The 25349-nt window shown below is 36.6% G+C and overlaps 1 protein-coding gene across 5 annotated transcripts in view; it reads right to left on the bottom strand.

Moving 5' to 3' along the window:
* The window catches only part of POU2F1 (POU class 2 homeobox 1), a 187006-nt gene that overhangs the window by 61792 nt on the left and 99865 nt on the right, over positions 1-25349 (bottom strand). For all 5 annotated transcript variants that reach the window (XM_072830448.1, XM_072830452.1, XM_072830450.1 and 2 more), the window contains one exon: positions 22144-22209. In XM_072830448.1, coding sequence (XP_072686549.1) covers positions 22144-22209 — 66 coding nt within the window. The remainder of the gene's footprint in view (positions 1-22143; positions 22210-25349) is intronic.

Here is a 25349-nt window from a genome sequence, read left to right as displayed (position 1 = left end):
GAAAAAAATATATATGCCAGTTTTACTCACAAACATATATTAAAATATCCTAAATAGTGCTAGCAAAAATAATCTCATAAGATAAAATATTATGACCACCATGGATTTATCTCAGGAATGCAAATAGTTTGGGGTTAAAAAAAAATTGGCGTGATTCACCACCTTCATTAAAGGGGAGAAATCCTATAATCATCTCAAAGGGTAAAGAAAGTCCTTAGATAAAATTCAATATCCACTTATGATAAAAATTCTAGGCAAAGGAACAGAAAGAAACTTCCCTAACTTGATAAAGAGTAATATTAAAAGCATTAAAATTAAGAACAAGCTAAGGGTGTCAGCTCCTGGATGGCTCTGCCAACAGACAAGGCAAGAAAAGAAAATACACCAGTTGGGAAAAGACATAAAACTTTCTTTTCAGATGATTTGATAATGTATATATAGTACTGAGGAATCCAATGATCTATTTCTAGAATAAGAGAGTTTAATAAGGTTGTAGCACATGAAACTATCAAAATTGCTTTTATATACCAAAGGTAAACATTTTTAACATTTTATTTCTAACATTTCAAAAATATAAAATCCTGAGAATAAAGCTATATGCCCACAGCAATTCCTAATTAGCGAAAAACTATAGAACTTTATTTAAATATTATAAAGAAGACATATGTAAATGCTCATTTACTGGAAAACTCAACATTGTAAGATATCAATCAGTTCTTTCCAAACTGATCTACGGATTCAAAGCAATTTCATATCAAAATCTCAGTAAGTTATTTTCTTTCTCTTTCCTTCATTCTCTTTCTCAGAGTTGGGGTGTATGGGTGTAACTGACAATCTGATTCTAACATTATTAATTTTAAAGTTTTCCCCCCAGTTATCTCTATACCCAATGTGGTGGGGCTTGAACTCATGACCCCAAGATCGAGTTGCTTGCTCTTCTAACTGAGCCAGCTAGATGCCCCAAGATTCTAAAATTTAAATAGAAGGGCAAAGGGTCAAGATGCTTTTGAAAAAAACCCAAGTGGAGGGATCTGTACTATCAAGATATTATGAATTATCATAGAACAGCAATAATTAGAACAGCATAGTATTAGAACAGTGATGAACAGACCAGAGTAGAGTCTGGAAACCACACTTTAAATACTTGCAACGTGATAGGTAGTACTACTACACATCAGCGAGAAAAGGATGGAGTTTCCAATAAAGGATAACTGGGTATCTATTTGGGGAAAAAAATGAAATTAGATCAATTCGTACTATACAGAAGGAAGGACACAAGCAAGCAGACAGGCAAGCAGGGAGGGAGGAAGGAAGAAAGATAAGTTTCAGAAGGATTAAAGGCCTAAATGTAAAGTTCAAAACTATTACATTTTCAGAAGACAAATTAAGAGTACATCATTATAACCTTGGGAAAAGGATTTCTTTATCAAAACCCAAAAAATGAGAAGATGTAAGTTTAACTACTTCAAAATTTAAAAAGTCTTCTGTTCATCAAAGGACTACACAAAGAGAATGCAAAGAAGAAAGTATTTGCAATACATACAAACAACAAAGGATTAGTATTCATAACACACAGAGAATTCCTATGAATCCAATAAAAATGCCAAACCAATAGAAATGAACAGGAATTTCACAAAAGAAGAAACATAAGTGGTGCACAAACACTAGAAAAGACGTTCAGCTTCCCTGGAAGCTAGGGAAATGCAAATTAAAATCCCAATACAATACCATTTTATGGCCACTAAATTGGCTTTTTATGGCCACTAAATTGGCTAAAATTACAAAGTTGGTTAATATCAAATTTTGGCCAGATTGTGAAATTCTTATCTGCTGTTGGTAGAGATACAAAGTAGTACAAATGCTTTGAAAACTGGCTGGCAGTACCGAGTAACACTGGAGTAAGGTCAGCACTTACACTACTAAGTCTTTTTAGACTTTTATGCAAATGCATCGAGAGATAAGTACAAAATTATTTTACAGCAATAACGTAATAGCAAAAGCCTAAAAATAACCCAAATAATAGAATGGATAGAAAACTTGTGATATATTCATATAATGGGGTATTCTATCCACTGAAAATAAATTATAAACATATGCACTAAGTTGGATGAATCTCAAAAACATAATGTTGAACAAAAGAAACCAGTCAGAATATAGTCTGATTCAATTTATATAATGGCAACAGATGAATCTAAGTACTATTTGAGGATAGTAAATACACAGATGAAAAAAATTTGTAAAGAGGGAAACCTGGGTGGCTCAGCAGTTGTGTGCCTGCCTTTGGCCCGGGGCAGGATCCTGGAGTACCCGGATCAAGTCCCACATTGGGCTCCCTGCATAGAGCCTGCTTCTCCTTCTGCCTATGTCTCTGCCTCTCTCTGTGTGTGTCTCTCATGAATAAATAAATAAAATCTTAAAAAAAAACTAATTAGAAATTTGGAAAGAAAAGCAATATGACTATTAACACTAAATTTAGAATGAATTCTACCTCTGTGGCAGGAGAAGGGACTCTAACCAGGGTGGACCTACAGTGGCCTCCTAGGACAGGGTAACATTCTGTTTCATGATCAGAATGGGAGACACATGAGTACTTAAACTATACATGCATGTTTACATACAGGTGTCTAAGATTATTACATTTACATTAAAACAGTAAAACGCCCATGACAAAAGAGTTGCAATAAAATTTCAAGGACACATCCAGATTGTAAGGAGCAAAGGAAAAAGTAGGTGGTAATGAAGCCAAAGTATTGAGTGGGGCTCCATCCTTTAGTAAGTCTGGCAGTGGCAGGAGTGAGAGAAGACGGTCTTTGAAAGGGGTATAGACTGGGGGTGGGGGACTGTGAGGGTCTACGGGCTGATAAACCCATGTATACCTCAGCACTGTGAGGAAAGGTTCTATGGGAAGGGATATACTGAATATGCAAGGAGGGGTGAAAAGATGGGGTAAGAACTTGAAGGAAGTGAGAAGACAGAATTAAGAGTGAAATGTGAAGGATCATAATAGTGGAAAAGGTTATTTCTTACATGCGAGTGAAAAGGAGAAGCTGAGTGAAAAAAAAAATATAAAGCTGAGGGAGACAGCTACAATTTTTCTCAGTAATCAAAAGGTGGTCATTTTCAGAAAACAAAAACAGCAAAACAGAAGGCAGAAAACTTCTGGACAGGAGCGCCAGGGTGGCTCAGTGGTTGAGTGCCTGCCTTTGGCTCAGGTCATGATCCCGGGGTCCTGGGATCAAGTACCACACTGGGCTCCATGCTCAGAGAGAAGCCTGCTTTTCCTCCCTGCCTGCTGCTCCCTCTGCTTGTACACAAGCTTGCACGCGCGTGCGCTTTCGCTCTCTGACAAATAAATAAATAAATAAATAAATAAATAAATAAATAAAGCCTTATAAAAAGAAAGAAAAAAAAAAGTTCTGGACAAGAGAAAAGGTTTGGGAATGTGTAAGGGAATCCAAAAGGTGAATCCAAGGCAGCACCAGTTACAGTGAAGGCCCAGCTGAATGTACATGGAGTCCTCATCTCCCCAGAAGTTCTTGTTGCTCTCTTCGTAACCAGCAAAGATCAAATATAAAAATCAAAGGAAGAGTTCATACTACCCAGCTTTGCACAGGTGTCAGGCTTTCAAAGTCCTTTAAATGGAACTCACAGCTCAAATGCTACCTTCCTTCATGGTTCCCAGCTCTCTAACCCAAAAGCAATAATCTGTACCTTCTATATACATACTACTGCAACACATTTGGCACTTCTCCAGCCTGGGGAGGGCAGCGAGAGGGGAGATTGAGCTGTGATACATAGAACAATAGGGGGATGAATGTCAAACATACTAAGCCAAGTGAAAGAAGCCAGACTTAATAGCTACATAGTATGATTCCATTTATATGGCATTTTGGAAAAGGCAAAACTGAAAGGCACCATCAAAAGGAATCAATCAACCTCCTTAATTTACAAATGAGAAAAACAAAATAATATATGGAAATATGTTCACTGAAGTAACAGAGCTGGATAATTACCAAGGCCAGACTGAAATTCGGAATCCTTGACTCTCTTCTCATTGTTCTTTCTACTATACCATCCTAAGATCAAGGAGTCCAATTCAACAGTCATTAGCAAAGGATATTAACCAACTTATAACTGAAGCCAAGGTCATGCTAAGGATATAGCACATGATGACAGTATAAGAAATCTGAGCCTTTGGTTTCTACCTCACAGCTTGTTGCTCTACTTTTACTATTTTACAATAAAGTAAAAAGTTTTAAGTTGATCAAATTTAAAGCTCATGAAAAATATTACCACATTATATAAAACTTTTGGCCCCCCCAAAAAAAGGGCTCCGAATAGGCAACAAATCAAAATGTCGATAGTAGATACATTAATCTATATTTTTCAAATGATCTATCGTGGGTATTATAACTGGTCATAACAACAAAAAAACTGGTCATAACAACTTAATGTTTTGTTCAGTTTCACATTTCCTAAAATAGGCTTCTTTTCTATCTTTCCTTCAATGTCATCTCCAAAGTGAACTATCTCTTGGATTAGACTGACTTCTGCTATTTAAATTCTGTGACTGCACCTGTTTTTTATTTACCCTACTGTTATTGTTATTTCTCCATAAATGAGAATAGAAATCTATACCCTCTAAATGCTAATGTTAGAATTTATAAATGGGACAGGAAACATAACATACTAGGGAGGGAAGTACAAAGATAGGAGGAGAAGAATGTGGGGAAGAAGGAGGAGACAGAAAACTAATATAACATCCTCACAATAGGATCCAAATGTAGATGTCCTCCATCATCTTCTCTATGTCTGAAAGTCCAGGTATTATTCAACATGCAGCCTGGAATCTACCTTCTTTAAGGGCCAATCTAATTATAAATAATCTTTCCCAAATCTTATTTTGGGGGGGGGGGGTAAGAGGGTGAGAGAGAATCCAAGCAAGCTTCATGTCCCATGGAGCCCAATGAAGGGCTTGATTTCACAACCCTGAGATTATGGCCTGAGTTGAAATTAAGAGTTGGATGCTCAACCAACTGAGCCACCCAGGCACACCAATCTCTCCCCAGTCTTGATGCCTATATAGCCTAACAAAAACAGATCAACCAGATCAACCCTTTAAGGCCAAAATTAAAACTTATAGTAATATATTTTAAAAATCTCTTCAGGATACAGCTATGTCTAAAGGAAGCCAGTTTTAAAAAGGAAAAAAAATCTTTTTTCTAATGTAAGTGGCCTCAGACTCTTTTGCTAATGCATAGAAATTGATTTGTTACATTGTTACTGTGCTATTCACACCAAGTATGAGAAACATCACACATCACAAAACAGAATTAAATCAAAGATATTGGTTACAGACAACTGAGATTTCTGGAATCCCTGAAAATATTTGTTAATATTCTTGATTTCAAAGGAGGATAAAAAATTACTTACTCTGAGTGGGGGCCTAAACTCTGAATATATAAAAGAATAAGGTACCCTCTTCCTTCTTAGATCTGATAAGACTCTACTTGTAAAGAGAGAGTGTCATAGTCAGCTGCTTACCCCAACCCAATTAATAATGTTGGGGACAAGGGGAAGCCACATTAAATATACTACATCTATGCTGAAGCTACTTTGCTTCCAAAAACATTTGTTATCATTGGCTAATTAAATTGGGAACTTAATCTAATCTGCAGTGTATGTGATCTCCTCTTATAAATCTGGTTCATCTGATATATTATTTTATATAGATATTTACACCTAAATAATTATATAAAAGCAGAAAATGCACATAAGCAAAATGAACACTCTCAGTGCAAATGGAAGATGATTCATTCATAAATTTCATGTATATAGCCATAACTACATTATCAAAAGATATTCCCTATAAAGATAAAAATGTTCATTTGAAAGGAGAAATTTCTTTTGACTGTAAAGATGGACAACACTGTTGGTTAAGAAGTTAATCATTTAGGATATAGCCAAATAAACTCAGTATCTGTATTCCAAAGTAGTCACTATTGGAATAGATTAAAAATAAAACATATAAATGTTATTTAGGTATAAACAACAACAAAAGAGAACCAATAATATACCATGTAGAAGAAAGACCTTGTTGTAAGAATGAATGCTACATTCAACAAACATTTCCTGTGCATTGGTGTGCCAAGTGCTGAGATTATATAAAGAAGAAAAGAACAGTCCTTGTTCTTTTTTAATTAAAAAAATTTTTTAAAGATTTTATTTATTTATTCATTCATTCATTCATTCATTCATTCATTCATGAGAGACAGAGAGAGAGAGGCAAGAGACATAGGCAGAGGGAGAAGCAGGCTCCATGCAGGAAGCCCAATGTAGGACTCTATCCCAGGACCCCAGGATCACGCCCTGAGCCGAAGATAGACGCTCAACCCCTAAGCACCCAGGAATCCCCACAGTCCTTGTTCTTAAGGAGTTCTCAGGCCTATTAATTCACCATTAAAGAAAAACTCCTGAGTATCTATGTGGCAGACACTGTCCTAGATGCAGGAGATAGAACAGTAAAGAAGAGAGACAGAAACCATGTCTTCATAGAGCTTAAATTCTAGTGTGGGGCAACAGACAATAAAAATGAAAATGAAAAGTATTGAACATTAGATAGAAATAAATGCTATGGAAAAAATAAAGAGGACAAAGGGATAGGGAAAATCTAGTGGGGGTGGAGAGGTAACAACTGTGGTTCCAGTTTCATAAAACAACACGGCAACCAAAACAGCAGATGTTCACATGTGACCAGGATACATAAGGGGGACTTTAAGGGAAAAGGTAATGCTCTTTCAGAGGCAATATTTTAGTTGAATCTTAAGAGGATGAGATGGAATTAAAAGGAAGTGGTTAGGGATCCCTGGGTGGCGCAGCGGTTTGGCGCCTGCCTTTGGCCCAGGGCGCGATCCTGGAGACCCGGGATCGAATCCCACATCGGGCTTCCGGTGCATGGAGCCTGCTTCTTCCTCTGCCTGTGTCTCTGCCTCTCTCTCTCTGTGACTATCATTAAAAAAAATAATAATAATAAAAAATAAAAGGAAGTGGTTATGTGAAGAAGAAAAACATTAAGCATTTCTCTCCCAAAAGTAGAAGACACTATGACACAAGTTTAACATCCAGGAATCCAAACAAACAATTTTAGATATTCTATTAGGTCTTTGGTTTACAAAAATAAACAAGTCATGCTCCCATATCACAAGTTGTTCAACAGTTAGGTACAGGTGACAGACAAGAAAATAAACAATTAAAAAAAAAAAAGAAAATAAACAATTACAATGTAAAAGATGATTACTCCAAAGGAGTTATCTATAAAAAGATGACAGAAGGCAGAACATAAAAAAGAATAGTCACCAATCCCAACAAAGTAAGGCAGTTCAGTAATGGTTCAGATGTAGACAGTTTATACTCTGTCTACTCTGTCTACTCTGCCACTGCTCATCTCATTCTTGCAAGACATTCTGACCATAATATAGAAGGAGATGCACAAAGACACTATTAGAAACAAGAGAAGGGATTCAGTTTCTATATTATTTATTCCCTGAGGAAAAAAGAGTGCAGAGGTGCTACTTTAAAAAAGTACATTATTTAAAAAAATACATAGGGGCCCCTGGGTAACTTAGTGGTAGGATATCTGCCTTTTTAAGCTCAGGGCGTGATCCCGGGGTCCAGGGATGAAGTCCCACAGGCTCCCTGCCAGGAGTTTGCTTCTCTCTTCCTCCCTGTCTCTCTCATGAATAAATAAATAAAATCTTTAAAAATAAACAAACAAATAAATGTAGATTATTCAACTCATTAGGATATCTATTAACAGGAAAAAAAGGAAATAACAAGTGTTGGGAAGAATAGAGAAACTGGAATCCTTGTACATTGACTATGCAAATGTGAAATGATTCAGGTGCTGTGGAAAAGACTTTGGTGGTTCTTCAAAAAGCTAAATACAGAATTATTAATGACCCATCTACTGCGAGGAATATACCCAAAAGAAGTAAAAACAGGTACTCAAATAAATCCTTTGATATTAATGTTCATAGCAGCACTACTCACAATAGCCTAAAAAGTAGAAACAACCCAAATGTCCATCAACAAACAACTGGATAAACAAACTGTGGTATGTACACACAATGGAGTAATATTCAGCCATTAAAAGGAATGAAGTATTATACATACTACAATGTAGATGAACCTCGAAGACATTGTGGCAAGTGAAGGAAGCCAGACACAAAAAAGGTCACATAGCCCATGATCCCATTATATGAAATATCCAGAATAGGTAAATCTCTATATAGAGACGGGCTGGGGCTGGAGGAAAATGAAGGGCAACTGCTTTATGAATGAAGGTTCCTTTTGGGGTGATGCAAACATTTCAGAACTAGAAAAAGGCAGTAGCTGCACAAACTGTGAACATGCTAAACGCCACTGAATTGTTTACCTTAAATGATTAATTTCATGCTATATACATTTCACCTCAATTAGATAAAATCAAAGAGAAATCTGCAGCTCAGCACAAACCTGGCAGTACCAATTCTACTGCCCTATGAGTTTGCCCGTCTATAGCACCCAGCTTCATCGGCCCAAGTAGCTACTTAAACTGTGCTATAGACCAAGTAATGTGAGAGCCACCCCTGGTGGAATTTGTCTGTCCATCAATTTAAGGCCCTCAAAGTGAAATTTACCAATTAGAGCTTAAACTTCAGATGCCCTCCAAGGAAATAATAACAATGTCTGCATCTGTTACTACATTACCATAACAAGCTAGCACAGATTCTAAAAGAAGTTTACTGAAAGTCATGTAACTATGGGACATAACTAACATAAATAACAGCTAAAAGATCTTCAAGGAAAAGTCAGCTTGTGCTCATTTGGGGATGTGTGTGTGTGTGTGTGTGTGTGTGTGTGTGTGTGTGTGTATAGGTGATTACTTCCTAATGAGCCATCATAAAATGGGAAGAATCTGGGATAATGGAAATCTAGAAAGAAAACCCCTTATGGCTCTAGAAAAGTTCTATATTACTATCAAATCATGAAGCATAATCAGAAACGATGCTCTAAATCTCTACAGGATGGATGATTATTACCTATCTACTAAAAATCTCTACTGCTGTTATACTGTATATTCTTCATTTAAGTAATGATATGCATTTTGTTTTTTAATTGCTTATTTATATATTGCCTTGTAGATGACTGCACATCAGTGATACACAACAAGATTTCCATAAATGGTTAATGTTTGTCAAATTGTTACAAAGTCTATCTGGATGAAAGGCATTATTAAAACAGACTTTATTCTTAATTGTAGAAAAATGAATGACTTGTGACCTACCAGCTATTCAGACCAGGTCTTTTTCAAATAACTTAAATATGTAGCATCTAAAGGGAATACTTTGAGGACCAAGAAAACCAGAAATAAAGTCCTTATTCTAAAATTATAATATCATGCTAATAGTTTTCTTGAAAAGAAAAATTTACCAAATATTTACTCTGATCCATCTTTCTCCTGCCCCCTAACCTAGTCAAATGTTCCTTACTCATCTTGACCCTTACGATGTAAGCTAGCTAAAGGGTGGCAGTTTCCTGCCTTCTTTAGAAACACAGAGCGCCTGAGAAGCTGCAGTGAAATTCCTGGTCCTCTGATTTTATCTGATGTCAAAGTTCCTAGCTTGAATTATGACTCCTTGCTATCAATCCTTCTTATATTGTTTATTTATCTGGATGAACTAACCACTCCCAGACTTCTTCATTGCATTTTGTTCACTGGTTTCATTTCCCTAATATGACAAAGACATCCCTAATTGCCTCTGTTTCGAACCCTATTCAGAGTGCTCTCTTACTTTCCCCTTCTACCTACAAACTTATCTATAGGCATTATCTATATCTATCTTTAACTCCTTCACTCTCCCATTTCTCTAACTTAAAGTGGCAGTGGGGGGGACGAGGAGGGACGCTTCTATTCTAAGCTACTTCATCCACCAATGCTCAGAAACTTAATGCTTCCCTTCTCTTTGGGAACTTTGATTCCTAAATCATCCATCCATCCTTTTTGCACCACTCTCTCCTGCTGTTTCCTCTCCTTCACATACAAATATACTTGATTTCCTCTCCTATTCCTTCCTTTCCTTTATTTAATATATAATTACCATATCATCATCATATTCTGAATAAATACTGCCAATTAGTACTTACTGAGTCCTATGTCTACTTGCTTTCAATGTATACATCACTTTTATGCAATGATTTATTACTTATGTCCATTTTACAGCTAAGAAAATTATGTCACAGAAAGAAATAATTTGCCCAAAGTAACATAACTGGTAAGTGAAGGAACCAGGGATCTGAATCCAGGTGGTTTGGTTCCAGGGCCTGTGTTCTTAACCACTATGCTATACAGCATCTCATGGAGTTTCTATTACAAGAGCTGCCTATATTTATCATTTTCCTTCCTCAATTATTCACTTCTCTAGGCACAGCAATTTCTTTCTCTACCACTTACCTAGAGCAATTTAAAAAGCACCATAATAACTAATATAGAGGTCACAGTTTAAGCTTCCTATCTTGATCATTCTGCTGGACCGGACTACACTGGACAGACACTAACTATGAACATCGCCATCTGGTTCATTTCTGATTTCCATGGTTGCTCTTTAGTCAACTTAAGCACCACCCGGTGGAAATTTCTGTAATGATGGAAACACTACATATATGTGCTACCCTATATGGTAGCCTCTAGCAACATGTGGCTACTAAGCAATAGAAATATGGCCAGCCTGACAGAATTTGTAATTTAATTTCAAAGTCAGGACACCTGGGTGGCTCAGCAGTTGAGCGTCTACCTTTGGCTGAGGGCATGATCCCGGTCTCAGGATCAAGCCCCACATTGGGCTCCCTGCAAGGAGCCTGCTTCTCCCTCTATGTCTCTGCCTGTGTCTCTCTGTCTCTCATGAATAAATAAATAAAATTTAAAAAAATTTTAATGTTAACAGCCACATGTAGCCTGGGGCCATCCTCCTGGATAGTACAGGGCTCCTTCATGGCCCGTCTTCCTCTGCCAGCCCTTTCAGCGTCTGGCACTGAAAGAGGTCTGTCTTTGTTTTTTTCCTAGCTTGTTCCATTTTCCTCCCAGTGGTGTCTCCCTGCTAACTACTTCCACTCCTATATAAGCAGCTAGGTTTCTTTGCTCAGGAGTACAGCTCTATCTTCAATTGCTCACTTCTTCCCCTGCAGGCACCACAAGACACCTCCAGTACATTTTCAGAACCTGATGCATCACCCATCATCAAGCATACTTGGGGCTCAGGCATACCCCTTCACAGGATGGCACTACATTTATCCACATCCCAAACCAAATACAGGCACTCATTTTAGATTCCTCTCTTCCCTTGTTTACTCCCTTCTCAATGTCCTCTCCTCTTCCCACAAATGCTCAATAAATCTGACCCCTGGCTTCCACTGCCACTGCTATAAGCCAGAGTTCCATATCATGGATCTAACTGAAAGAATAATGAGTTTAGTTCTTTAGGTTCAAGTAAAATGTAAAGTGTAACATAACTAGAAAATTCTTTTACAGTTGTTGGAGGGGAAAAAACACACACAAAAAATTAACATGACAGGAAACAAAACCGCCCTCTAAGGGAGAAAGGAGAAAATTATAATCTCACAATTTATACCTACAGTGGCCTTTGAGCAATAAATCCTCTTTTATTAATGTTCCAAATTTCTGTTGGTAATGAATAAAAATGAAATGGATTCTACTTTTAAAATTCTGTATTTGTTACTGGGTTGCCGCCTGGCAAAAGGATCACTTGCTCCTTCATTCATTTAATAAAAATATATTCTTAATTCAAATGCCACTTAGTATTCTCACACATTCAATAATTATAGCTCCTTGTCTCATACACCTAAAAAAAAATCTCCACATGTACCAATGGGGCAGGGCCAGGACAAGTTTCTCAACATGTAGTGGTCAGAATCTCTTAGAAGCTGTATCTTATAACTGATATTTACTAAACCAAACACTACAGGGAGATCTATCTTTCCTATAGGCATTTGCTTTTTGTTTCTAGATCACCAAGGACACAGTATATCCTCCACTGTGTTTCTGAGGCTTTCTAGAAGTGTTCCAGCCAGCCAGTTTCATTGACCCATAGAACTAACCACTATTGGCAGCCCGGGTGGCTCAACGGTTTAGCGCCGCCTTCAGCCCAGGGCCTGATCCTGGAGACCGGGGATCAAGTCCCAAGTCAGGCTCTCTGCATGGAGCCTGCTTTCCCTCTGCCTGTGTCTCTGCCTCTCTCTCTCTCTCTCATGAATAAATAAATAAAATCTTAAACAAAGCAAAACTACCCACTATTTAAAACTTTAGTAACCCCAATGAGGAACTCCAAGAAAAATAAGTATTGGTATTTCCACTCTCAGGCTTATATAAGAGCACTTTGGCCAGTAGAGAATGTAGTCTACACAGTAAAGCATGCAATAAATTTAAAATGATAATAATAAAAGCAATAAGAATATTAGAAATGGCCCTTAGATAAACATAAGTTCAAAGGGAAAATAGCCCTTTGGAGTCTGAAATCTGCAATTGCTTTACTGTTTTGATGAGAACTTTATGAGAGGCCTGCTCCTCAGTGAATTTCTGAGGCTTCTCAAAAAAACACTGTATTTTATCTGGAACTGTTTTCCAAAACTAGTGCTGGCTGGTTCAAGACTTCAAGATTCTTCAATTACTATGAAGAATAGCAGGTATATTCACTGGTGCCCTGGTCTTTCAGGATTCTTTCTCTTTATCTTGGAGAAAATGTTGTCTGCTCAAGCTCTCTTATAATTTGCTAAAATCGCAAAGCACTAATAAATCTCACAGAACAAATATATCCCTAGTTGCTAGACACTTCTGATAAAGTATTTTTTGAATGCAATTTCATAGATATACATTGGATTGCATTAATAACCTTATTTGATCTTTTCAGTTGCGAAAAGATCTTGACATTATCCTGGGAAAAAATCATCAAAATGAAAAATCAAGTGAATTAGGACAGAATAGGGGAGCTTTAGCACTATCATAATTCAGGTGAAAAAAGACTTACAGTTAATTGACCACAATCTCAATGAATCAGCAAGTGAGTTAGCAGTTTTGAAATAAGTTTTAGTATTTCAAAACAATTAAATATTCTAAGACAATAACATTTTTTATTTTAAACATTTAAATTTAATGTCATTTTGGGACGCCTGGGGGGCTCAGTGGTTAAGCATCTGCCTTCGGCTCAGAGTGTGATTCTGGAGTCCTGGGATCAAGTCCCACATTGGGTTTCCTGCATGGAGCCTACTTCTCCCTCTGCCTATGTCTCTGCCTCTCTCTCTCTCTGTGTCTCTAATGAATAAATAAAATCTTAAAAAAAAAAATCTAATGTCATTTTACCTTAATTATAAAAAATTACAATAAGGCAATGATTAGTTTTCAAAAATAACAATAAGCCAATGGTGATGGTAATGGTTGCACTTAAGTATAAAGAACTAGATTCCATCTGATTCTGAGAACGATGGAATGATAAAGGTTTTAGAAATCTTAGGGCATGATGGAAGAGTTGGAAGGGATCAGAAAACTTTAGGACACATCTTTTCCCATCTTAGCTTTACTGCTTCTTCATGCTAAGCATGTACACTGCCTCTACCACTAAACTGAAATCTTGTCCAGCCCTCAAAGTCCAATTTCATCTCTACCTTCTCCCAAAGCTTTCCCTCACCCTCCCAGCTAGAAACAAGTTTCCCACACCGAAGTCTCATGGACCTCTGTATATTTCTTATGAATCTTCTACTACATTTTCATGATATTTTTTCTGTAAGTTAAGTTTATTGAGAACAAAATCAATGTTTGATTCAACTTTAGTGATCTTACTTAGTATACCATCTTGCACACAGAAGACAAAACATATGGGCAGCCCCAGTGGCGCAGCAGTTTAGCGCCGCCTGTAGCCTGGGGCGTGATCCTGGAGACCCGGGATCGAGTCCCACATCGGGCTCCCTGCATGGCGCCTGCTTCTCCCTCTGCCTGTGTCTCTGCCTCTCTCTCTCTCTGTGTCTCTCATGAATAAATTAATTTTAAAAAATCTTAAAAAAAAAAGTCATAACCTCTAAAAAAAAAAAAAAGACAAAACATAAGGAACAACATAGCTCAAAGGACAAGAGAACAGGTTATGTATATGTGTGACCTTTATAAAGTGACCAAACATCCCTGAGCCTCAAATCCCTGATGCATAAAGAGAAAAACAGTGCTTCATATGGTTGCTACAAAGATTAACTGAGACAATCTATACAAAGTGCTTAACACATCTAGTAAATACTTAATGATGGCTGCTATTATAATATTACAGTATGGAAAATTATTACTCTATAATAAATTATAGTATCTCATAATAACTTAGCATTTTAAAATGAATGTCAAATAAATGGATAAGACTTAAAATATGGTAATGATTTCCAGAAGAGCTTCCATTTTTTTTAGAACACCAGGAAAATCGTTTCAATCTATGTTACTCCTAAGGGCAGAATTCAAAAGAATATAGATGATAGAGCTGTGTAACGACAGAAGAAGATGTATTAAAAACTACTACTCCTAGTCAGTGGATGAGCCCAGGCACAGGATAGATAACCATTGGTCAGAAGTACTGATGAAAGATGTCTGCCCTTTGATTAAAAGTGAGCAAGACTTTAAAATTTGTCCACTATTTCTTTTTTTTTTATTTCTTTTTTATTTTTTATTTTTTTATTTTTTTAATTTTTTTATGTCCACTATTTCTAATATCAAAAAATGCACTGATTGTCCCTACTGATGTTTATAAAACCTTATACAACTTTTTTTACTCTTCTAATTGCTATCTGTAATAAAGCTGATCAGATTTAATTTAGGATAAAGTAGTGTAGTATGCAGAACAATGGCCAAAGATGTCTACATTCCAATCCCCAGAAGCTGTGAACAGTTACCCTTACACAGCAAAAGGATTTTGAAGATCTGATGAAGTTAACAATCTTGAGATAGGGAGATTATGCTTGTGTATCTGGGTGGACCCAGTGTAATCACAATGGTCCTTGTAAGGAAGAGGGAGGCAAAATGAGACAAAGAAGTTGTGATGATGGAAGCAGGGATCAGACAGACAGAATGACAGCCCTGAAGACACCTTACTTCTGGCTCTGAAGAGGCCATAAACCAATGAAGGCAGGTGGCCTACAAAAGCTAGAAAGGTGAAGGAAATAGATTCTCCACAGAGGATCCTAAAGGAATGCAAACTTTCAACACTCTAATTTTAGAACTTCTAACCAGAACTGTAAAGATAATAAATTTGTGATTTACCCAGCAATTTTACTGCTAGGTTAGCCCAAAGAACTGAAAACAGAGGCTGTAAGATACTCGTGCACCAGTGTTTACTGTAGCTGTAGCTAAAAGGGGAAAACAATCCAGTTGTCCATCAACAGATAAACAGATAAATAAAATGTGGTATATATATACAATGGAGTATTATTCAGTTATACATGCTACAATGGAGATGAACCTTGAAAATATGCTAAATGAAAAGAAAAAATATTGTATGATTCCCCTTACACTGAGTATATAGAATAGGCAAATTCATAGAGACAAAAAATAGATCAGAGGTCACCAAGGGTTGGAAGGAGGAAGATATGGAGAGTTACTGCTTCCCCTAGGGGAAATATCCTTGGCAGCATCCTGGCCTAACAAACTGTAAGAAATATCATTACTATTCTCTTATCCAGATGGATAAGTTTGTTGAGAGGAAATTATTTTGGGAAAATAATCAATCTTTCATTTTCTTCACTTATGATCTTGGACTTTTTAAATGAGGCTATGAAAAGGTCATATAATCTATTGGCTAGATAGATGAACTACATATTTGTTTTCTTTAAACTGAGCCTGACCCTCAAAAAGCTTATTAATCTTATTTATGTATTTATTTATATCAGTTCCATAAAGGTAGCTATGTCAAAACTCATTCACTCTACTCAAACTCCCAAATCCATTTCATTCAATCTTTGAGGTAATGTAAGATAATGAAAAGTAGTGAAAGGCTCATGGTCTTTACAATCACAAATTACTTAACAGTTCTGAATTTAGTTCCATTATCGTGTTAAAATACCACCTTAGGGGAGTATTTTAACAATTATGATATAAAGCATACCTAATAAAGTAACTAGACATGCATACCTAGTAACATTTCAACACATTTTAACTGCTGCTATTATCATTATCCCTGTTTTCCTCTTAAATGACCACCTCAACTACTTTAATGATAAATTTTTAAAAAGCAGCCTAATATGAATTGTTTATTTCTTTTTCTTTCCACCTCAATTTTGTCATTCTTCAATGCTAACTTCTCCCCGATTGTAGAAAAATGAGTACATATTCTTCTATTTTAAAAAATTATTTATTTATTTGAGAGAGAAAGTGTGTGTGCACTAGTGCCCGAGTAGGGGAAGGGACAGAGGGGGAGGGAGAGGGAAATAGACTCCCCACTGAGTGCAGAAATCAGGGATTCCAGGACCCAGAGATCATGACCTGAGCCAAAGTCAGATGCTTAACCAACTGAACCAACTCTTTTGGCCTTGATTATGATCTCGTGGTCCTGGGATAGAGCCCTGCACATGGCTCTGTGCTCAGTGGGAAGTATGCTTTGTGATTCTCTCTCCTCCTACCCACCCTGCCCACCCCCACCACCACGGCTTGCTTGCTCTCTCCCTTCAAAATAAATAAATCAATCTTTTTTTAAAAGGAGGATATAGCTAGAATCATCATATTGCCTGATTTCAAACTATATTACAAAGCTATAATAATCTAAATAGTATGGTATGGTATAAAAACAGACACATAGATCAACATAACAGTATAGAGTCCAAAAATAAACCCATACACATATGGTCAATTTATGACAAAATATATGAAGAACTCATATAACTCAATAACAAAAAAACCAATCTGATAAAATAAATTAGCAATTTTTGCAAAGATGATGTACAGATGGCCAACAGGCACATGAAAAGATACTCAACATCACTAATCATCAGAGAAATGCAAATGAAAACCACATGAGGTATCATCTCACATCTGTCAGAATGGCTGTTATCAAAAAGACAAGAAGTAACAAGTATTGGTGACTTGTGCAGAAAAGGGAACATTAGTGCACTGTTGGTAGGAATGTAAATTGGTGCAGCCGCTGTGGAAAACAGAATGGAGGATCCTTAAAAAGCTAAAAATTCAACCACCTACTGGTATTTATCCAAAAAACAAAGCAAAACAAAACAAAAACAGTAATTAGAAAAGATATATGCATGCCCATGTTCACTGCAGCATTATTCACAATAGCTAAGATATGGAAACAACCAAAGTATCCATTCACAGATATTGAAACAACCAAAGTATCCATTCATGGATTAATGGATAAAGAAGATGTTGTATATACACACAATTGGAATATTACTCGGCCATAATAAAGAATGAAGTCTTGACATTTGTGATAACATGGATGGATCTTGAGGGTATTATGCTGAGTGAAATAAGTCAGAGAATGGCAAATACCATACGTGGAATCTAAAAAGAGAAACAAACAAACAAAAAGAAAACTCATCAAGGCAGAGAACAGACTGGTGGTTACCAGAAAGGATGAATGACGGGAAGATGGGCCAAAAAGGAGAAGGGGGTCAAGAGGTACAAACTTCTAGTCATAAAATAGTAAGTTATGGGGATGTAAATGATGACTATATTCAACAATACTGTACTGCATATTATCTAACTTTATATGGTGACAAGGGAAACTAGATTTGGTGGTCATAATTTCACAGTGTATACAAATATTGAATCATTATGTTACACACCTGAAACTAATACATTTTATGTCAATTATACCTCAAAAAAATACTCAGATTTCCTCAAAAAAATACCATTATATTTTTGTATACCTCCTCTTAAATTACCATAATCTACTCTGAATCTCCTGTTTATCTGTTTTCTTAATGGACTGCTAACTCTTCAAAAATTGAGGGAATCTCATTTATTTGCACTAACATCTTATAATAACACCACATACAATATTTTACATATGTGACAAGCAATTAATGAATAAGTAAATTGACTACCTAAACTACAGATTTTCTGTGAACACATAAGGACAATTTGACAAAAGTACATCATCAGATTTATCTCCTCAACTTAAATAGATCGCTCTGGCAGAAGAAAGGCAAGAAGAAACATACCAAACACAATTTTAAATAATTTTATAGTATTACACCCCATAAAATGTCACAAATCAAACTTATTTTTTCCTGAAATATTTTAAATTGCAGTAATCTACACAAAAGTATTCCAAATCCAAGAAAAGGTAAGACTTTAGTTTTATTATAACACTAAAGGTTCTTTCTACTGAAACTTTACTTGTTATTCAATTAGCAAAAACTAAGAATCCATATATCCTTTACAATTAAATAAGCTGCCGGTCGGTTCATTTTATTTTTAAATAAAAATCAATTTGTAAGCATGTAATTGTCTGAAAAAACTGTAATTCTATATCTAATATATATATATATATATTTTAAAGATTTTATTTATTTATTCATGAGAGATGCAGAGAAAGAGAGGCAGAGACAGAGGCAGAGTTCTGAGAAGCAGGCTCCATGCAGGGAGCCTGACATGGGACTCGATCCCGGGTCTCCAGGATCATGCCCTAGGCTGAAGGCGGCACTAAACCGCTGAGCCACCAGGGCTGCCCTATATCTAATATAATGAACATTGTACTTTAATAGGCAAACTGGAACTCAAATGTAATTTTTATATTCCTAAACTAACAAACTGACATTAGTGGGAGATACTAGTGATAGGCCCTTAACATTTCAGAAATTGAGACCCCCGAGCTTCGGTGGCTCAGCGGTTGAGCATCTGCCTTCAGCTCAGGGCATGATCCCAAGATCCAGGGATCGAGTCCTGCATCAGGCTCCCTGTGAGGGGCCTGCTTCTCCCTCTGCCTGTGTCTCTGCCTCTCTCTCTGTGTCTCTCATGAATAAACAAATTCTTTAAAAAAATTTTTTTTCAGAAACTGATATTCAAGATTTTAGTTATCTTCAAGTGCATGTAAAGGTCTGTAACATGGAAGTGATTTATAATTTTACAAAGGCAACAAATGCTCAGTTTAGAGACATCAATAAGTAAATATCTATAGTGATGCTGCTCAGCTTTAGGAGTTCGCCATGCACTGCATATTAAAACAATTCATGAGACTGTTTTAGCGAGTGCTCCAGCTAGAATTTCTCTTATATATGGTTCTGAAAATAGTTTTGACCTGAATATATATACAAAGCATTGCTTAAGCTTTTGTTTTATTTTATTGCAGTTCATGGGAGAAACCACATGCACAGTGTAAATCCTCATTCTGCCTTTATTTCCTGGCTGGTTTTGTGTCTCAATTTCCTATTCCTTGAAATAATAATACCTAACTTATAGTACTGTCATTAAGAACTCAAAACCTCAAAACTGGGGATCCCTGGGTGGCTCAGCAGTTTGGCGCCTGCCTTTGGCCCAGGGCACGGTCCTGGAGTCCCGGGATCGAGTCTCGCATCAGGCTCCCGACATGGAGCCTGCTTCTCCCTCCTTCTGTGTCTCTGGCTCTCTCTCTCTCTCTCTCTCTCTCTGTGTATGTGTCTATCATAAATAAATAAATAAATCTTAAAAAAAAAAAAAAAAAAGAACCCAAAACTGGGGTAGCCCAGGTGGCTCAGCGGTTTGGTGCCACCTTCAGCCCAGGGCCTGATCCTGGAGACCCAGGATTGAGTCCCATGTTGGGCTCCCTGCATGGAGCCTGCTTCTCCCTCTGCCTGTGTCTCTGGCTCTGTCTTTCATGAATAAATAAATAAAATCTTAAAACAACAACAAAAAAAACCCCCTCAAAACTGAAATCAAGTAATGGGTACAGTGCTTAAGATTTTTAAAAACATGTCATTGAGAAATTATTATATGTAGGTGCTCAATAAATGGTAGCTATTGATAAGTCTCATTAGTTGGAGTTTCAAAAGGTGTAGAGACATTTTCACTGTTCTCCATCATGTTTTTCTTCCCTTAGAAACACCTGCCTCTCCTTTGAAGCAGTTTTTTTAAGGCAGGAGTGCCCTGCACACTCTCCCCTAATGTTTTATTTTAAAGGATCGACTGCCCAGTTTCTCTTTGCAGACAAATCCCACACCTAAGCTAGATGGCCAAAGCACTGGCAGATGGACCAGTGTTACAAAATAATGCAAGACACAACCCAAACAGAGGACAAAGAAACAACAAAAATGAGGCTGCGGCTAACCACCTAGACAGCGCAGAATGCTTCCTTTCTCCTCCTCAGGAGGTGCTAGAGCAGTCTACCTGGCTAGCCTCAGTATTTTGAGTGACATGGTCGGTACAACAGGAAGACCCATAAAGAAACATGTATACTTTAGAAACGAAAAGGTTAACAAGGATCTCCAGATATAGAACAATTTTGAATGGAAAGATATGTAGGCAGGAACTGCTATACTGGTTCAACTCATCAACTTCTAATTAAAACATGTTATGGTCAGTAGAGGTGGAAAACAAAGGCTGTTTCCAGAGTGACTCTCATTCTTATAACTCTCATAGTTAGGTATTTTTAAAATTATGGGTCAAAGAGGCAACCCTCTCTGCAAGTGATAAACCTAGTTTACATTAGAAACTATTACTTTGTGTAACTCTGCCCACAGAATTCCCTTCTCACACATTTCATTATTTTATGTCTCCACCAGAAACTGGGGAAATCCCTGTACCATCTCTTGCAGATGATAAAGACACACAGTTAAATGTCCTCTGAGTAATGTGAAGAATTAAGAGTATGGGTTGTGGAGACATTCGGTCCTTCACGGATTTACCTTTCTCTCAGGGGGCCTCAGTTTTCTCATTTACATGATATTAATTTTCTCCTAATCAATAGTTACATTTAAATTTTTAAAACTTGGGATCCCTGGGTGGCGCAGCGGTTTGGTGCCCGCCTTTGGCAGGGCGCGATCCTGGAGACCCGGGATTGAATCCCACGTTGGGCTCCCGGTGCATGGAGCCTGCTTCTCCCTCTGCCTATGTCTCTGCCTCTCTCTCTCTCTCTCTCTCTCTCTCTGTGTGACTATCATAAATAAATAAAAATAAAAAAAAAATTTTTTTTAACTTACCGAATAAAAGAACATATTAGGAATAGAAACAAGTGTGTGTGTTTTAATTTATTTATTCATGAAAGACACAGAGAGAAGAGGGAGAAGACACAGGCAGAGGGAGAAGCAGGCTCCATGCAGGAAGCCCAATGTGGGACTCGATCCCAGGTCTCCAGGATCACATCTTGAGCTGAAGGCAGACGCTTAACCGCTGAGCCACCCAGGCGTCCTGCAGTATGTGTTTTTAACTGTCTACTGACACTATAACTTCCAAATACTTTATATTGAATGGGGGGTGGTAGATAACATTTACTATTTTAACACCTGTAACAAACGCAACTTTTTACTGAATGGTTATTGTGTACCTGGCACTGTGCTTAATCCATTTCCTTTAATACTCACAATGACCTATGAAATATATTATCCTCATTTTATAGTGGTAGTCTCAAAAAATTGGGGAAATTGCCCAAAGTCCAAAGCCAGTAAATAATAAATTCCTAATTCATTTTTAAAAAGATTCATTTATTTATTCATGAGACATTTATTTATTCATGAGAGAGGGGGGCAAGAGGGAGAAGCAGGCTCCTCGCAGGGAGTCCGATGTAGGACTTGATCCTGGATCCTGGGATCATGACCTGAGCCAAAGGCAGATGCCCAACCACTGAGCCACCCAGGCATCCCACAAATCCCTAATTCATACCAGAACTACTTGACCCCAAAGGACTATTCTCTGAACTACTTCAGAGCTTCTCTGATAAATAGTAACAAAAAGATGGAAGTAATTTGCAAATAATTTTAAACAAATACAATACCAGTTCCTGCAAGCACTAAATTATATTTGACAACTCAATACTACAACTGGTCTTTATTTGCCAAACAGGAGTCACAGTTAATGGAAAGTTTCTTTTGTTAACTCTGTTAGATCTAGTTTAAAAGCTGGATCTGGGAACCATCTCTTACCTGTGTTGCCATCTCCACTCTCCATAGATGGTTTACTGGTTTCTGACGGATTGTTCATTCTCGAGTCTGCAATGAAAATCAGAGGTGAAAAAACAAAATCAGAGGTGAATGAAGCTTTTCAAAAATTGGAGATGTGGTTAGGGAGGGAAAATTGTGGCAAAGGACAGGTTTAAGAATATTGACTGTTACAGTCCTACAGTTCAAAGAGAGGGTCAAGCTAAAACACTAGAAATTGTAATAAAAGTTTATCTGAAAGAAATTCAGGATTCCCTTAACCCTGAAGTGATCCACAAATAAATTGTCTTTCCAAAGAATTTTAATGTTCTTCTAACAAAGATAACTGAAATCTAACCTGAAAAAATTATACTAGAGTCTAACATGTAAATGGAGTAAATGTCGTATGAATCATAAAATACTTTACAGAAATAAAGCTAGGCCGAGCACCCTACAAAGTAAAACATGTTATTCTCTCTCTTTTAAAAAAATATTTTATTTATTTATTCATGAGAGACACAGAGAGAGGAGCAGAGACATAGGCAGAGAAGCAGACTCCCCATAGGGAGCCTGATGCAGAATTCGATTCCAGGACCCCGGGATCATGCCCTCAGCCAAAGGCAGATGCTCAACCACTGAACCACTTAGGTGTCCCTAAAACACATTATTCTCAAATAAAGTTTATTTTTCCATAAGCAAAGGTATTTCTTAATTACAACCAAAATCTTCATAACAAATTGGACAGTAACTCAACCTAACAGAATAATAAGAAAGCATGTCTAAGAAAAAAAAAAAAACTCCTTATTTACTCCCTGCCCAGACAAACTAACCATGTGTCAAAATAAGAATATGTCAAATTCGTATCTCAATCATAAACCAGAACAAGAAGTTGTACCATAAGGCATAACAGATACATCTAATAATTTCAAAATTGAACCACAACCACACACACCTAAAAATATCACCTATCTGATCAATATCCCATATGAACCTCCAGACATTATCTCCTTAATGAAGCACTATTAGTTATCCCAGAGGATATACAAGAGATAAGAACAAGTCTGCTTTTCTTCCAACTTTTTAATAGGGTAAAACCCAAATACACATTTAATATATACCTCATTCTATTCTACTGTAAACCCAAACTTAACATATTTAGATTCAAGTTGACTATAAAGCAAGTTCTCCCTTTTCTCCTATTGGGTTAAAAACCATTTAACTATAATTATTAGTTGAGACTAAATAGACTATTTGCTTTTTTTTTTCACTGAAGAGTACATTTTGCCATCTGCTTCAATGTTTAAGTAGGAAATCACAATCATGAGAAGTCCCACCCATGCTGTCCATGGTTGCTTTACATAAATGTGTAAGTGATGAGAGAGAATCAAAAGTCCTCCTCCCATAAATTTCATTTCCAACCTGGAAGCTGTGTAATAGCTTTTCTAATTTTTTTTTAAAAGTTTGTCTTATGGTCTTAGGCAGTTCTATCATATCTTTGGTTTGTTCTTCAGATGTTCAAAGGGTTCAAATTCGTTTTTCTGTGGTCATAAATGAGAGTAGTTCTACAACTTCCGTGCCCCTACTGTACAGAAAAATTTAAATGTCACTGGAAGCATACTAAGGTTTGAAAGGAACAGGTGTACAACTTAGTGAAAATCAGCTTTCTGAATGACTTAACCAAATCTTATGAATGTCAGCAAAGATCACAACAAATGTTAATATACCATTAAACATACATTCTGCTCATTACTGCCTTCAGAATGTATGTTAAAAGAAGTGGCAAAAATATGAACCAGTTATTATTCATAAAAACAGTTTTTCCACATATCTTTTACACAGAGAAGTAGGAATAATTCTTAACAAGTCATGAGCTTGTCCTTGTGCAATTCATATCCTAATTTCCACACATCTAAATTAAAAATTATGTCACAGGTATTGTGTGAATCTTCTAAGCATTTTCTATTGAATTGTCAAGAACTTAAGACATGTAACAAAAGTACTTCACACATACATACACATGTAAATACATCAAAATTCTGACTAACTGTACAACAGTGTGAAGACTATTCAAATGACACTGTTAATTACAAATAAGAGATACAATTTCTCATTCTAAAATATAATGCAAAAGTATTTCAAAAAGATATTTTTTCTTTCCTTTCTTGACTTTCCAACTTAATAGATGTAAAAGAGTAAATACAAGTAAGTTCTTTTTTGATATTTAAGCTTTTTCTCTCTGTGGGCACAGTGAGCTGACTGTATAAGAATATAATACACAGTCTACAAATTACTTTCGGATTGAATTCTTGACACCAGTTTGTTGCTTTAATCATAGTTTTTATTGTGCTATACAAATATTACTACTGCCTTGAGTTTAGGCCATTCTTTCTTCCTAAGAATGTAAACATTTTCTGAACTATCATTTAATTTTATCCTTAGCAACTGTGAAGGAGATTGGGGATGGGGGTCAAGCCACAAATTTTCAAGTGAGAAAAATGACATAGGAAAAAAAAAAAACACTTGCAAAGGTTTTTAACCTAAAGTTTATATCATCGGACTCTCCAGGTAACCAGAGTGACCTAAAGAGGTTTCAAGAATTTTGCATACAAAACAGACAAATCTCAACACAAAATAGGGCCACCATGAGCCACAATGTGTCTCAATCTATTTTAAATCTCAGTTACCAAAGACAGTTTATATAATCAAGCCTCACACTCCCTTCCCTAAAAGGTTTGCTGTTCTATAGAGAAAACTCTAAAAATAGGCTTTCCAGCACTTAAAATTGTTTTCTCAAGAACAGAAGTTGATTTTTTTTTTAAATAAAAAAGGCTAATATCAGCCAAATTTTGGAAACTTGGTGGTTTCTCAAATCTGGAAACTGATCAACAGTCCTATTGCAGTACCACTGCAATTACCCTCTGCATTAGTATTTATGGGAGCCATTCTGCACTATGGCTCCATCTTATTTTTCACTATGCACTTTTGGTTTTTATAGAAGACATTCACATTAGGTATGCAAAACATTTTTATTAATATGTCACATTATTTAGGTATACTTTATACCAGTTTTAGATTTTGAGTGTTTTTTAGAACTATATGAAATGCTCCCAATAGATATTTCCAAAAAGCAAAAATGTACTCTGTTTAAGTTGAATTCCAAATCTACACTATGTACTGAAAATGTCTTCTGAACCAGAAGAGCTAGTGATAGG

The sequence above is a fragment of the Canis lupus genome, chromosome 6, assembly GCF_048164855.1.
Source record: "Canis lupus baileyi chromosome 6, mCanLup2.hap1, whole genome shotgun sequence".
In the NCBI taxonomy this organism is placed as follows: domain Eukaryota; kingdom Metazoa; phylum Chordata; class Mammalia; order Carnivora; family Canidae; genus Canis; species Canis lupus.
Note: the sequence above shows the minus strand (reverse complement) of the source record. Positions and strands in the feature narration are given on the sequence as shown.